General features: G+C 45.6%; 1 protein-coding gene across 4 annotated transcripts in view; it reads right to left on the bottom strand.

Annotated features, from left to right (window-relative positions):
- The window catches only part of CUNH16orf62 (chromosome unknown C16orf62 homolog), a 137,805-nt gene that overhangs the window by 7,505 nt on the left and 114,384 nt on the right, over positions 1-15,916 (bottom strand). For all 4 annotated transcript variants that reach the window (XM_008062320.2, XM_021714484.1, XM_021714480.1 and 1 more), the window contains 2 exons: positions 9,057-9,222; positions 817-935 (listed from right to left, as the gene is read on the bottom strand). In XM_008062320.2, coding sequence (XP_008060511.1) covers positions 817-935; positions 9,057-9,222 — 285 coding nt within the window. The remainder of the gene's footprint in view (positions 1-816; positions 936-9,056; positions 9,223-15,916) is intronic.

The raw sequence follows: 15,916 nt of genomic DNA, 5'->3' as shown, positions 1-15,916 counted from the left end.
GGCGACAGAGTGAGACTCCAACTCAAAAAAAAAAAAAAAAAAGTTAAGTGAAAGGCCTGAGTTGAGGAAGGCAGTGCAGCAGTTAAGAGTTCAGGCTTGGAAACTTGAGTTAGATCAAATCTCTGTGTTCTATCATGACCAGAGGAACAGCAGGGGTTCCGAATACCTCTGTGTACTTCATGTTTCTTTTTTGTTCAGTGACACCAAATGTAATATTTACATCTCACAGGGATGTTGTGGGTGCTGAAAGGTCCAGGTGTATAAAGCCCAGCTATCATTTACTCGCCGTCCACTGGCGGAGCACCGGCTGTATGCCAGGCTCTGTGCAAGACGTGGCAGTGGTATGGTGAGTGACAGGTGGGTCCGCAGGCAGGTCTTCAAGACAATGAGGTCCCGCTCCCATGGAGCCTGCATTCTAGTGGGAGAGGTGGGCAACTGACAGCAAACACATAGAATGTTTCATACATGACCAGGGGCTACAGGGACAACTCAGCTGAGACATGCAGGTGGTAGTGTATACTTGAGATGCCTCAGGAAGGCCTATCTGTGCAGTTCCTTTGAGCTAGGCTTGGATGACAAGGAACAGCCAGGGGAAGCCCCGGAGAAGGCACATTCCAGGCAGAGAAAGAGCAGGAGTTGGATAAATGCTTTGTACATTAACACATGATTCACATGACAGTCTTCTTTCTTTCTTTCTTTGACATTTATTGCATATTTAATATGCACCTAGTGCTACATACAGAATGAGCAAACGTCAAACCCATGGAACTCATGCTTTGAGAGCGAGTGGGGGTGGGGCAAGCAGAGGGCGCTTACCTCATCCTTAGCCAGGGTTTTCAGATGCTCCAGGATCTGGGCCATCACCGTCTCACAAAGCTTGTTGTTTTCTGCCAGGAACTTGGAGTCCCCCCCGTACAGGCTGTCGTTGGAGTCGACTGGTTGAACAAACAAGAGCAATGAGAGAGACCCGAGACCCATGGCCAGGATGGCCAGCGAGAGGCGGCCGCGTGTCACGCAGTGTCAGCAGATGGCAGGATATCATGGCAGGGCAAATGGAAGCGGCCACAATGTCCCACTGGGCTTGGGGCCTTGGGAATCACAAAGAAAACACTTGGCCTGCAGGACGATCTGAGCTGATCCTCCCTCTGGCTCATGTGGAGGGCGGGGGGCGGGGGGGACAATGATAATCATAGTGAGTATCTGAGCAGCCACCAGGCTGGGCTGGGAGCTCAATTCACATGAATATAGAGTCCCTGCAGCCAGTGTGTGAAGGAGGTATTAACATCTCTGTTTGAGGGAGATGAGGCTTAGAGACATTTGCAGCTAGGATCCTAAACCAAGAAGTCTGACTCCAGAGCCCACACTCCTAGCCACAGCATTCAGCTGCCTGCCCTGTCACCCCCTCCTCAAAGGTGGCCTTGAATAGACCATAAAGATTTTCTCTTTCAACTGCTCTAGAAGCTTAAATCCCTCTGACAATATCTCTTGCCAAAACGTCCTCCACTCTGCTTGGTCTCGTCCTGTGACAACCACTGCCTAGAGTAAGATGGGTCCAGCCAAGGACAGCCTGCGTACGTTCCTTCCCTCCCTCCCTCCTTCCTTCCTATCAACTGACCTTCACACCAGGCATTATCTGGCAAGGAAAGAGATGCCACACTGTGTACTGCTTTGCACAGGGCACTTTTCCCTTACTGGTAAATCTTGGGGCTACTTTTCTGATGGCATATAGGAGTGCCTATCCTTGGGGTACGTTCCAAGACCCACATTGATGGAACCCTCTGTACATGACACTTTTTCCTCTACAGTAATGAGCAGTGACGTTTACAGCATGAATATGCTGGACAAAGGGATGGCTGAGAGATGAAGTGAGGATGAAGTGATATTTTTATCATGCAACTCAGAATGGTGTACAATTTAAAACGTACGAATTATTTCTGGGATTTCCATTTAACAAACGGGGGGGGGTGCCAAAAATATGTATACACATTTTAAGAAGAAATGTTATCTGTGTATTACTTTTAGTTCACCATAAGCAGAAGTGTCTAGACGCTGATGCTAACCACTTTGAGCACCTCTTGCAATTGCAGAAGTCGAACGTGACTTGCATTCATCTTTTGCTATTGGTATGTATTAAGTATTATAATTTTTTTTTTTTAATCGGAATCTCACTCTGTTACCCAGGCTGGAGGGCAGTGGCACACTCACAGCCACTACAACCTCGACCTGCTGGGCTCAGGCAATCCTTCCACCTCAGTCTTCCAAGTGGCTGGAACTATAGGCGTGTATGCGCCACCATGCCCAGCTAATTTTTAAAAAATTTATTGTAGAGATGAGGTCTCACCAATTTGCCCAGGCTGGTCTTGAACCCGTGAGCTCATGTAATCCTCTCGCCTCTGCCTCCTAAAATGCTGGGATTACAGGCGTGAGATTACAATTTTAATACAGTTTTTAATTCATTGTAGAGATGTGGTCTCACCAAGTTGCCCAGGTGGGTCTCAAACCTGCAGGCTCAGGCAATCCACTCACCTCAGCCTCCCAAGGCGCGGGATTACAGGCTGAGCCACCAAGCCCGGCTTACACTCCTTTCTTACCAGATCCTTTTCAGCTGCTACCATCCAAACTCCCAAAGGTGTCATAATTTCTACTCAGTGTAAATAAGCAGTGCTCTCAGGAACCCCGGTTCAGCACCTCAACCCACTGGCTATGTGGTGAACCCTGGGAGCCAACTCAGCATTAAGTGGTCAAGAAGAGGGACAGGGCCAGCAGTGCATGCCTGTAATCCCAGCACTTATAGAGGCTGAGGTGGGAAGATTGCTTGAGTTTAGGAGCTTGAGATCAGCCTGGGTCACATAGTAAGACCTCGCCTCTACAGAAAATCAAAAAATCAGCCAGGTATGGTGGTGCATGCCTGTAGTCCCAGCCACTTGGGAGGTGGAGGCAAAAGGATTGCCTGAGCCCAGAAGGGCGAGGCTGCAGTGAGCTGTGATTGTGCCATTTCATTCCAGCCTTGGCGATGAAGTGAGACCTCAACTCAAAAAACAAAAACAGAAAAAGAAAACAACAAAAAAAAGCAGAGGCACAGTGCTGTGTCAGCTCTTGCTCCTTCTGATCTGGCAGAGGTCTACAATTCGGACAGTGTCCAAGTGTGGTGCCGTCTAATAAACCAGGGGCCATGCCTATGCCTTGGGAGGGTGTGGTTGTACACATGCAGCCATACATAGCCACATGCACACAGCACTAATCCCGTCTTGTGGTTTAGGGATGTTTTTAATAAACCAATCCAGTTGGGCTCATCTGCTGGAATGTAATTTGTTGCGCTTTTCCTACCCCAATTTAAAGCACATTCACCACTGTCTCTAAGGAACAAGTGAGAGGGTACTGTCTCAAAAAACACGATAGTTATGGGAATCATAGCAGGGCCTGTGAAGTGGTACAAGCAAGGGACAAATGTCATGAGGTTTTGCTTGTGAGGCTGAGAGTGAGAGAGCCAGAGTGGACAGGCCCACTGTGGTGCAAGTCATGAGCCACCTGCCAGCATCTGAACAGAAATATTCACCAGACCACGGGTTATGAGCTATAAAACAGGGGCCATGGTCAACAGCACTTGCCATGAAGAACAAGAAAGCCAGGTCTTTATCTGGTCTACAGTTTTATGAAAAAAACTGACTCACTCATAATTAAAGAACAGGAAACTAAACCCACAGAAGAACTTTCTAAAAAATCACTTATAAAGGTGAGAGAGAATGATAACTGGTTTTGAAGTGAGTCTGGGAAAACTATAGTGGGATAATTTGAACATAGGTATGAAAAGTCTTAAAAATGTCCAGTATCACTTCACATTCATTAGGATGAATATTATTTTTTCAAAAAGAAAACAAAACATAGAAAACAAGGGTTGGTGAGAATGTGGAGAAACTGGAGTCCTCACACACAGAGAGACTGTAAAATGCTGCAGCCACTGGAAAACAGTGGTTCCTCAAAATGTGAAACACAGAATTGCCATCGAGTCCAGAAACTCCCACTCTAGGTATATGTCCCAGGGAACTTAAAATAGGGACTGAGTCAGATCCACATGTACACCAGTGTTCACAGCAGCATGATTCACAACAGTCCAATGGTAGAAACATCCAAGTGTCTATCAACAGAGGATTGAAGAAGTAAAATGTGGGCTATCCATTCAATGAAATATTATTCAGCCTTAAAAAGGAAGAACATCTGACACATACCTCAACACAGGCGAACCCTGAAGACATTATGCTAAGTGAAATATGCCAGACACAAAAAGACAAAACCTGTAGGATTCCACTCATATGCAGGTCCCAGGATAGGCAAATGTACAGAGACAGAAGTAGGACAGAGGTTACCAGGGGCTGGGAGGAGACACTGGAGTTATTGCTCACTGGGCTTCTGTTAGAGAGGATAAAAAAATTTCTGGAAGAGGATAATACAGTGATAGTTTCACAACACTGAGAATGTACATGATGGATGGAATTGTGGACATTTTAATGGTGAATTTTATGTCATATATATTTTACCATACTAAAAAAAAATGCTAAAAAAATTCTTAGTACAAAAAAAGGCCAGATTCTTTGACTTGGGAAAACCACTGCAAGAGATTTATCTGAGCCAATAATCCAACAGGTATATGTATGTGATGCTCACTACACTGGTGTTTATAACGGTAAAACAAGAAGCAAGGGAATGTCCATAAAGAGTTTTGCTTTCAAGTAGTATACAGGTATAGATCCATAGTTATACTACTGCTATAATATACTATCACTAAAAGATAGTCACAATACACTATTCATAAAAAGAGTGACAAAACAGGATACACAGTAGCGCCCCTATAGACATATATATCCAGCTAAATTATAGCAGAGCCATACGTATCTATATCCACCCACAGATATATCCATACATATAACCATATATATCCAAATATATTATAGCACATAGACATAAATATCCATATCTACCCACATATATCTATATATTATAATACATATCCATCCATATGCATTATAGCACATAGACATATATAATCATATATATTCATAAATAATATATATCCACAAATATTATAACACATAGACATATATATTCTTAAATTTATAATTTCCTAGGAACCAAATTTATAAATTAAAAAACATACATTTCATTCTTTTATGTATTTCCTATAGCCTGCTTTGAATTTCTTGGGGAATGGACATATGTAAGCAGATAGTAATTAACTAATTGATAAAGTAACTTCAGAGATGCTTTATATTCATTCCTAGCTGATCTTCCAAGAACAATAGCTCTTGATAAATGTCAAGGCTATAAAAAAGTCAAAAAACCCAGTACAACGAACACCTGCCCACTTCTTACCTTGAATCACTAACGGATGACATCCTGCTACTTTTGTGCAAGCTCTCTTGCTTGCTTTCTGTCTACACAAACATGAACACATATTCACACACACAATTTTTTTTTTTTTGGCTGCACCATTTGAAAGCAGCCTGTAGACATATTGCCTAAGAATAAGAACCACTGGTTTCCTTTGTTCCCCAGCTTCTCTGTCAGCGGGTAATCTCGAATACAGTCCTTGCCTAGTTATGGGGACTCTTCTGGGATACTTTCCCCAGCCCACTGTTTCCTTTGAGATTGCTCCTCTGGCAGCAGGCTGGTAGTGAGTGCCCTGGGCCACAGGAGTCAGCTCAGAATTTCTAAGATCACTCTGGCTCTGGCCACTGTGTCCTAACTGCTACCTCTCATGGAGGGATGGCAGTTATTCTCGTAACAAGTGAAAACTTGATTTAGCCACTCACCACCACCTGATTTTCCAGGGTGGCAAAACTGCAGCCGATGGACTTTCGCACGACTACTGCTGAGGACCAGACTAGTTCCTGGCATAAATTCCCAGTCTTCCTCTGGGTTAGAGTTTACTCTTGTTCTGAATAGCCCAGCACAGGAGAAGAGGGAGGGTCCAACCACCCCGAGGGTCCAGTGCTATCTTCAGAGCAGGCAGCACGCACATGCGTGAAAGCATGCACACACGCACACACACAGCGTACCTACTGAATGAGGCCGGCTCCATGCCAGGTTCTGGGCTAGGAGTTGGGACCCAGAGAGGGACAAGCCTGACCTGGCCCTGCCCTGACAGAGCTCAGTCTGTCAAGAGATACAGACGAGCAAAGATACAGACGAGCAAACGGGCAATCACAACAGCATGAGCTGAATGCCAGGAGGGGGCAGTACAGGAGGTCATGACATCCTAAAATCGAGACTCGAGAGGGAATTCTGGACTCAGTGAGATCTAAGCTGAGCCCTACAAACTGAATTCATTATAAAAAGAGGGGAGGGGGAAATGAGCTTTTCATGCTAACACTTGGTATTCACAGAGGGAGAAAGAAAAGAGTGAACCTGAGAATTAGAAGTAACCTGCTCAGGCCAGAGTAGATAGTGGGCCTGGAAGTCCAGATGTGGCTCTCATGAGGGGCAGAAATGATGTCCCTGGCAAATGGCCACTAAAAATAGCCCACAATCTCTGCATGGGTCTGACCTAGGTTACAAATCCAAATACTTCAAGGGCCTGGCAGGTGACCTGGAAGAGTGAAGGGGGCTGCCTTGACTTCACAGAAGCATCCTGGATTGAACTCTCCCAACAGATACGCTCTAGCTGCACATAAACAAACATTCAGTATGTGGGAGTAGTCTTTACTTCCACATCAGACACGTACACTCACTCACAAGCCTGCACTGAAGTACTGGAGTTATTGCTCCAGGTAATGTCAGAGCCTTCTTTTATTAACCTGGAAAGAGAGTGGCCAAGGCATTATTCATAAACACAAAAGTTATTTAACCCTCTTTCACAGAAGTTCTAAGCTGTGCCCACATTGTCTAAAGGGCTCCCTAGAAGAAGAAAGGGGGTAGGGAAAATGGAGCCCCCAAACCTCAGAGCTCTCTGGATCTCTCTTGCTACGACACTTGTCAGGTCACAACTGGGCATCCAAGGTAAACACAGCTGAGCTAAGAAGAAGAAAAAGAAAACCCATGCTTCTGTTTTCATCTTTAAAAGCTAGAACACCAGACTCCCGCCTACCAAATATAGCTCCTCTTTCTTTCCTAGCAATATGGCTCCAGCAGGCTGCCCTGGTGGTCTTGTTCAGAGAGAAGGTCAACTGAATCTGCTGGAGAAAGGGGAGAGAGAAGGGGATGGGGCACGCTCCCCTGACAGGCCACTTCCATGTCCATCTGGTCCTCCAAATGTTCTCTACTGTTCAGAGTGCTCCATGTGTGCTTCACAAAAGAGGAACCAGACACGCCAACAACTCCAGGAAAAGGTGCTCAAACTTATTAGCTGTGAGAGAAATGCAAACTTCACCCCTCAGAATGGTTAACATGAAAAAAACTGACCACAGCAACAGAACAAATGGAAGCCTCATTCATGCCTGGCGGGAACATCACTGGTGTAACCATTTTGGGAAACTGTAAAGCAGTATCCACCAAAGAGGAATATAAACAAATGCAATGATCCTACAATGCCAGCCTCATACCGACAGAAATGGACAGCAAGAAATATGTGCAAGTACAACTCATGGCAGCCCCAAACTGGACCTGGTAACATGCAAATGTCCATCCATAAGGGAATGAATCAATTCTGGCACATTTGTACCATGGCACACTCTACAGGATGAACCACAGCTATACACATTGACATAGACGAATCTCAGACATCACGCTGGGTGAAAGCAGTCAGATACCGAAGAATGCTTGTGAAATGATTCCATTTATATAAAACTCAAAAACTGGCCAACTAATGTATAATGCTAGAAGTCAGGACAGTGGTGTGCCTTCAGAGAGGAGGGTGGTGGTACTGGCTGGAAGGGGCATGTCAGGGTACTCCGGGGGACTAGCAGTGTGCTAGCTCTTGACTTGGTGGGGTTACCTGGGTGTGTTCACTTCATGCCAACTCACTGAGCTCTACAGTTTGTTGTATGTATTCTACATGCTATACTTTAATGAAAACACAGTTACTTTGCAATCAAGAAAGCAGCAAACTGCATGCCCCACAGTTCTGGGTGTGGATTCCATTTCTATCACTAACTAGAGAAAGCCCTTGAAGAAATCATGTTATCCTTCTCAGTATCCCCTTGCTCATATGTAAAATAGGGACACGAATGATGCCTGTCCTCATAACAAAGCTGTAAAAAGAAGAAAAAGACCTGCAGAGTCGGTGTAGTGCCTGGCCACACAGTAGGTGTTCAGGTCGCAGGGGCCATCATTTCCAACAGTAACCAGCCTCCCTAAGTTACATCTTTATCCTCATCCCAAATCCCAGCTACAGAAAGCCTCTGAGAGGTAAGACTGAAGTCCATCCCTTAGCACTGCCCATTTGCTCATTACAATCTGCAAGGACAGACAGTCTTCTAAACCCTGTAGCATATAGAATTACTAGCCAAAGTACCTTTAAAAACAGGCCCATTTTTGGAAGTCCAAAATTAAAACTGGGTATCTGCCAAGCAGATGCATACTCAGGCTCAGTAGAAAAAAGCCTAGAATTGGGTGGCTCTGGTTTACATCCACAACACGAGGAGGCTGTTTCCAAACTTGTACCAACAAGTTCAAGTACAACCCTCTTTTACCTGAGTAAAAGCTGACTGAGCCTTGGCATCACCTGAAGGGTAGGCTACACCCATGTCAGGGTCCACCTGGGCCTGTGGTAAGGAACAGGTCTGGCATGAAGTCCATGCATGTGTATATTTAGTCATCATTCCAGCTTATTCTATAGCACACGGATGCAAGAGTGTTTCACTAAAGTCACCTGATGGTCACCATGATCTCAGATGTTTGTTAGAGACACAAATTCTCAGGCCTCTTACTGGGGATTCTAACCTAGCAGGGGCAGGATGTAGCTGCCCCAGATGAGTGAGATCAGGTAAACAGAGTGAAACTCTGGACTAGAAGATCAGGTGGCCAAAACACAAGGGGAAAATAAATGAAAGAGAAAATGGAAACGCTGTTTGCCCTTCATGAAATTCAGGAGCAGCACAGTTCAGTGGGAGGGGACTCTGTACCTTTGTCTATGTGGTAGAGATAGGTCTCCTGGCTCATGGCGGCGAGGAGGTGCAGGACACAGGTATAGATGCGGATCTTATCATCACTGTTGTCCTCCCAGGTGTAGTCCTGGATCACGTTGAGAAGTTCTCGAACAAGAAACAGGACCCCGTGTTCCGGATGATCCTAGTGAAGAACCAAAAAAGGATAAATAATCCCAGATATGAAGCTGGGAGAAAAAAAAAATCCACACAGAAACCCAGGTCCTCCCTTCAGCAGCTATAGAGGTGCCAGTTACTTAACAAAGGCAAACCCCACTCAGACTTGCTTAAATACTACAGAGATGATGACAAGGCATGATACCCACTAATCAGCATACTCCTGTCTAGGCAAACAAACTTTGGGAGTCTCCCATTTTGGGTCTGAAAAAGGAGATACCAAAGTTACCTGACAACCTGATGGCTTGTTTCTAAGATTACACTCTTGTTTTTCTGGGGGTGGCTATAAAAAAAGTTAGTCATATTTCAACTACAAAAGCAAGATAGTGGGTCCCATAACAGATGGAATTACAGAATCAGAAGCCACCTTCGCTGGGTTAGCCCCCAAATGATCCCTGTCACCACTCCAGGCACTAACTTTAAATAGGGCCTTGCTCTTTGAGATGTTGTAACAACAGTAACAGCCAAATGAAGAACACTCGCTTAGGCGAGGAAAAAACCAAGAGACAGTCACAAAGTTTATAGCAAACAGTGCTTCTCAGATGCTAAACTGAATCTAACAAAGAAGTGTTGGACATAAAAAAAAAAGTGAGTAGCTTCAATTCCAAAAAGGTGTATGTGATGATGAGGCTCCCCTGCTTAAAGCTCTCCAGAGACTGCTCATCCCATGTAGGTCTGCCCAGCCAGTCCCTTGGCCTCACTGCCCCACCCATGCGTGCTCCCCTCACTCACTCCAGCCATAACATTACCACACGCCCTCGGACCAGCCACATCAAGGGAAGCAATGGCATGATTAGAATCTGCAAGACCTGCCCCTGGGGGAGGCCACCTGGCACAGGATATGGCCTTGGGTGCAGGAACAAAGCCACTGCCAAATCATGGCCCAGAGAACGTGGGAGAGAAATGCCCAGCCTCGCCTTCCTCCTGCCCTCCAAGATGCTGCGGGTGCCTCCGGTGGGCTGAGCCAAGTGGGAGTCAAGGCAGGCAGGTCAGGTGACGCAGTCCCCAGAGGCCAGTCACCCAGCGGAGCAGGACAGAAGGGCACGGGTCGGCTTGGGGCAGCTGGGGGTCCCGTGGGTGGGAGGGGGCAGGACACATGCCCACTATGTTCTGACCCCAGCCAGGCCTGTTCTCTGACTGGAGTCTTTGCCCCCAGGGCCTGGGCGGACTGGCTTCTTCAGTTCTCATCTAATACTTCAGCACTTCTGCAAGGAGGCCCTCACTCTCTCCTCACCGCAAATCATCCCATCTCACTTTCTTTTTAAAAAAATTTTATTATTATTTTTTATTTTAAAGATGTGGGGTACAATTCAGAGTTAGGTATACAAATGTTCATTATGCAGGTACCCTTGTTGGTGAGGTGTGTCCCTCTCTGCCCTGGCAGTTTCCCTCAACTGCCAATCCCATCCACGCCCCTGGGCAGTTTCCCACTACTGCCAAACCCTTTCTTACAGTATTATCATCATTGTTCAAGGTTTGCTTATGTGTGAGAACATATGGTACTCTTTTGTTTCTGTGATAGATTATGGAGTATGATAGACTCTAAATCCATCCAAGTTGCTGCAAAGTCCGTAGGTTTGCCCTTCTTTATGGCTGCATAATATTCCATTGTGTATAAGTACCACATTTTTTTAATCCAGTCCAGCTTCTATGGGTAGTATGGTTGGTTCCATGTTTTTGCTACTGTGAATAGAGCTGCAACAAACATGCAAGTGCAGGTACCTTTTGGTAGAATGACTTGAGTTCCTCTGGGTATATTTCCAATAGAGGGATTGCTGGGTCATGTGGAAGGTCAATTTCTAGTTCTTTCAGAAATTGCCACACTGACTTCCAAAGAGGTTGCACTAGCTTTGCATTACCACCAGCAATGTAGAAGCGTTCCTTTTTCTCCACATCCTTGCCAGCATCTGTTGTTGTTTGTTCTATTAATGATGGCCATTCTTACTGGGGTTAGGTGGTATCTCAATGTGGTTTTGATTTGCATTTCTTTGATGATTAGCGAGGCTGAGCACTTTTTCATGTGTCTGTGGTGGCCCATATATCTTCTTTTACCATCTCACTTTCTTAGAGCACTTCTTATCATCTAAAATGATCTTATTTATTCCTTCAGTGAACTCCCAAGAGCAACTCACAGTTTACCTGTCTCTCTTTCATGCTAGCCTATAAGCTGCAGGAGGACTGGTGAATCACCTACTATGTCAAAACACTGCCAGGTCTGCCTGGCTGCATGCCATACTCTGTTAATGGCACTTCTGGGAGTACAGTGTGAATAGTGTCCCTGACAATGTTCACACTAGCCCTGTCCCTGGCTCCTGAGACCATGCTGGGCACCTGGCATGCACCAGGTAAGCAATGCTGAGTAGATTACATATTTTGAGTACCTTCTATGTGGTAGGCACTGAAATGGCTGCAAAAACAAGTAACAATAGTTAACACTTATAGTAGCTACCACAGCTTTTCTTTTGTTTTTTGGAGTCAGTCTTGCTCTGTTGCCCAGGCTGGAGTGCGATGTCACAATCACTGCTCACCACAGCCTAAGCTTCCTGGGCTCAGGAGATCCTTCCACATCAGCTTCCTCAGTAGCTGAGACTAAAGGCATGTGCAACATGCTCAGCTAATTTTTTGATATTTTTGTAGAGATGAGATATCCCTATGTTGCCCAGGCTGGTCTTGAACTCCTGGACTCAAGTCATCCTTCCACCTCAGCCTCCCAAGGTGCTGGGATTACAGGCGTGAGCCAGGGTGCCTGGCCTACCATAGCTTATCTATATTTAGGGAGACACTATCATGAACACCCATTTCACAGATAGGAAATGAGCCACAGAATGGTTATGTTGCCCAAGGTCGCACTGCTGGTATACGGGGGACCCAAGGCTCAAGTTCCAGCAGTGCGGCTCCAGAGTAGGCTTTCCTAACTACTGAGACTGTATGTTCACTGCCTCTCTACAGATAACTAAGCGTGTCTCTGACTTCACGGAGGGAGGCACAGATGTAGTCAGCTGTTTTGAATACAAGTGCGGAGTCTGAGAAATGCTATCGCCAGGGAGGGTGAGAATGAACAGTGGCCGGATTCAATACAACATATTTGTTGTAGTAATACTTTCAGTGGGTGAAAACAACGGTGGAGGGGCATGGGATGTTTTGTACATGCTGTTAGCATCTATAGGAACTGCTCTTATATCAGCAAGAAAGAGGACACAGAGTGCTCAAAAGTCCGACTGCCACAAACCACAAGAATGAAAACTACCCATGCCATGTCCGCCTTTCATTTAAAGTTGTCTCAGCCAGCAACCTACTACTGCCTTCCTTTGCTGTTTCTAACTGGGCTACTTTGTTCTGCTATGTGGATGTTCAAAAGTACATATTATTCAAGGATCTTCCTTGGGAACAGACAACAATCTGAATGTTCCAGTAACTCAATTTCCACACAAATGCTGTAACTATTGTGGGAGAGCATGCAACACCTTCACAAAGGGGGAACAAGCAAGGTCTGTGGTAAACCATTTCCATGAGTTCTGCTCACAGCCGAGGAGATGGCAGACTATTTCTTTTTCTTTTCTTTTTTTTTTTTGAGTTGGAGTTTCACTCTGTTACCCAGGCTGGAGTGCAGTGGCACACTCACGGCCACCGCAACGTCAACCTGCTGAACTCAGGTGATCCTTCCGCCTCAGCCTTCCAAGTAGCTGGAACTACAGGCACAAGCTACCATGCCCAGCTTGCTTGCTTATTTATTTATTTATTTGTTTATTTATTTATTTTAGAGACGAGGTCTTACAAAGTTGCCCAGGATCGATCGATCTATCTATTTATTTTAAAGACGAGGTCATACAAAGTTGCCCAGGATTTATCTATCTATCTATCTATCTATCTATCTATCTATCTATCTATCTATCTATCTATCTATTTTAGAGACGAGGTCTTACAAAGTTGCCTAGGCTGGTCTCGAACCACCGAGCTCAGGCAATCCTTTTGCCTCAGTCTCCCAAAGTGCTAGAACTACAGGGTTGAGCCACCGGACCTGGCAGACTATTTCTAACCTTCTGTGTGAGAAAAATAATTGCCACCTGGCAGACTATTTCAAACCTTCTGTGTGAGAAAAATAATTGCCACCTGATGTCCATGTGGTTGTAACATTTTTTCAAAAAAAAAGTATACTTTGATGGTTCAATGCCAACAACTGAAGCAAGTCAGACAGATTTTTTTTTTTTTTTTGAGTTAGAGTCTCACTCTGTCGCCCAGACTGGAGTGCAGTGGCCGCTTCCAGGAACCGCAGCCTCAACCTGCCGGGCTCCGGCGATCCTTCCGCCTCAGCCTTCCGAGTAGCCGGAATTACAGGCATGCACTACCACGCCCAGCTGATTTTTTGATTTATTGTAGAGATGAGGTCTCGCTGCCCAGGCGGGTCTCGAACCCGCGGGCTCAGGCAATCCACTCACCTCAGCCTCCCAAAGGCGCGGGATTACAGGCTGAGCCACCGAGCCCAGCAGACAGATTTTTTTTTAAAGAAAAAGGTCCTAGACTCAGATGGCACTTCCAGTGGGAAATATGTCATCCAGTGTCCCTGTGGGCTACCTCCCAAGTGAGCAAGCAGAAGCTGGAGGCACCAGGCAGGGGCTAGAGCCTCCCTCCCACCTGGCCCGACTCCCACCATTTGCAATACCCCTCTGGGTCTCTGGTCTGTGAGAATCCTACTGAACCCCAATCCCTGGGAGAAGAAGTTACACCCTAGGAATGACAAACTTCCCAGGAGAGCCAAGATAAGAGGCAGCAAGGATGGCAGCTGAGCACAGACACCTTGGCTTTGGAACCTGGCTTGTCACTTATTAGCAGGTCACCTTTCATCTCTGTGTCTCAGATTCCACTTCTATGGAAGGAGAATGATAATAATAGGCTGATCTCGAGTGAAATTTGTGAACTGTTGACTGGTTCATCCATCACAAGGAATATAAGTGTTGGCTAACTGAATAACAAAGCCCTTTAGAAAAGGAGCCAGAACACAGTGGCTAGAAGAGCTGGAAAGGAAAGAAGGGCCTCAGGGGAAACAGAAGGGGTAGGAGGGCTGCATGAACCAGGGGACAGAGATCATCACCTGACGCTGTTTCTCACGCCCCGTCTGTCTCACCAGCTCCTGGGTGCCCCCCAGGCCCTCCCCATGTGCCAGTCAACTATAGCTCTCTTCCAGTACTCTGGCATACAGTGCTCCTTCCCACCTCAAGGCCTTTATTCATGCTGTACCCTCTGCCCAGAATGCCCACCACACTCCTCCTCTGTGCCTAGTTAATTGCTCAATAGTAGTCTCGCTTCAGATCTTGGCTCAGAGGGCACTTTCTCAGGAAGCTCCTTTGACTCCTCCTAATCCCTTCCCTCATATTTGAAGCTCTCAGAGGTCTCTGTAGTTCTTTGTAAAAATTATTTAGAGATGGGTCTTGCTATATTGCTCAGGCTGGTCTCAAACTCTTGGGCTCAAGCAATCCTCCTGCCTCAGCCTCCCGAGTAGCTGGGACTACAGGTATCCACCACCACACCTGGTTTCTGTAGTTCCATATGGCACATCATACAATTGTAGTTAGGTGTGTTTTCCTTTGCTTAACATTATCTGTCCTCCTGAGTCAGGAGATATGCTCCTCTTGTTCACACCTCAGTTCTCAGATCAACATATGTTTGTGGTATAGGTGGAATGAAGGAAGCGTGGACCTGGACATCTTGCTATGCTTATGGTTGGACCTTTCCAACTGGATAAAAAGGAAAGACATCTCCCTGCTACGTACTATAGATTAGTGCTGGAAAGCTGATAGCAATAGCATTTCCAATTCCTGCAAATTGCAAGTGAATCAAAATGAGGCCTTGGAAACAAGTGTGACACCGAACTTGTTCAGTCACCTCCACTGTACTTGTCTTACCACATGCTAGTACACAGAATCATTATACAGAGAAGACAGTTCTGCAGAGCACACCACTGAGAGGCTGACAACGACTGACACCAATGCAGAATGCCTCAACGTACTCCGAAAGACACTGTCTGCAGAGCAGAGGCCATCCTGGGGAATGTGTACTTCTACATTTTAAGTACGAATAAAGCAGCCCAGAGACTTTACTTGGTCTCAAGTGGCTTTGATCTTTTCTAAACAAATAAAATGAATCAAAGCTTTTCAAACCCATCCTTTAAAAAAGCCTTGTGTGCTGTTGGAGGGAAACAAAATGGTACAGATGCTACGAGAAAAACTGTGTTCAGGTTCCTTAAAAAATTAAAAATGGAACCACCACATGATCCAGCAATCCCATGTCTCAGTATATATCAGTGAATATATTAACTGAATACATGGTGAAATCAGTCTCGAAGCTGTATCTGTTATTGTGAGTTCACGGCAGCATTATTCACAACAGCCAGGATGTGGGAACAGTCTATGTCCATCTACAGATGAATGGAGAAACAAAACGTGGTGTATCTCTACAATGGAATATCATGCAGCCATTCCTTCAAAAAAGAAGGAAGTTCTGCCACATGCAACCACATGGATGACCCCTGAGGACACTATGTTAAGTGCAATAAGCCAGTCACAGACAAGTACTACATGGATCCACTCATATGAGGTATCTAAGATTGTCAAATTCATGGAGTCCAACAGTGGAGTGGTGGTTGCAGAGGCTGGGGAAGGTGAGGG

Source organism: Carlito syrichta, unplaced genomic scaffold, assembly GCF_000164805.1.
Source record: "Carlito syrichta isolate Samal-C Ts95f unplaced genomic scaffold, Tarsius_syrichta-2.0.1 Scaffold95881, whole genome shotgun sequence".
In the NCBI taxonomy this organism is placed as follows: Eukaryota; Metazoa; Chordata; class Mammalia; order Primates; family Tarsiidae; genus Carlito; species Carlito syrichta.
Note: the sequence above shows the minus strand (reverse complement) of the source record. Positions and strands in the feature narration are given on the sequence as shown.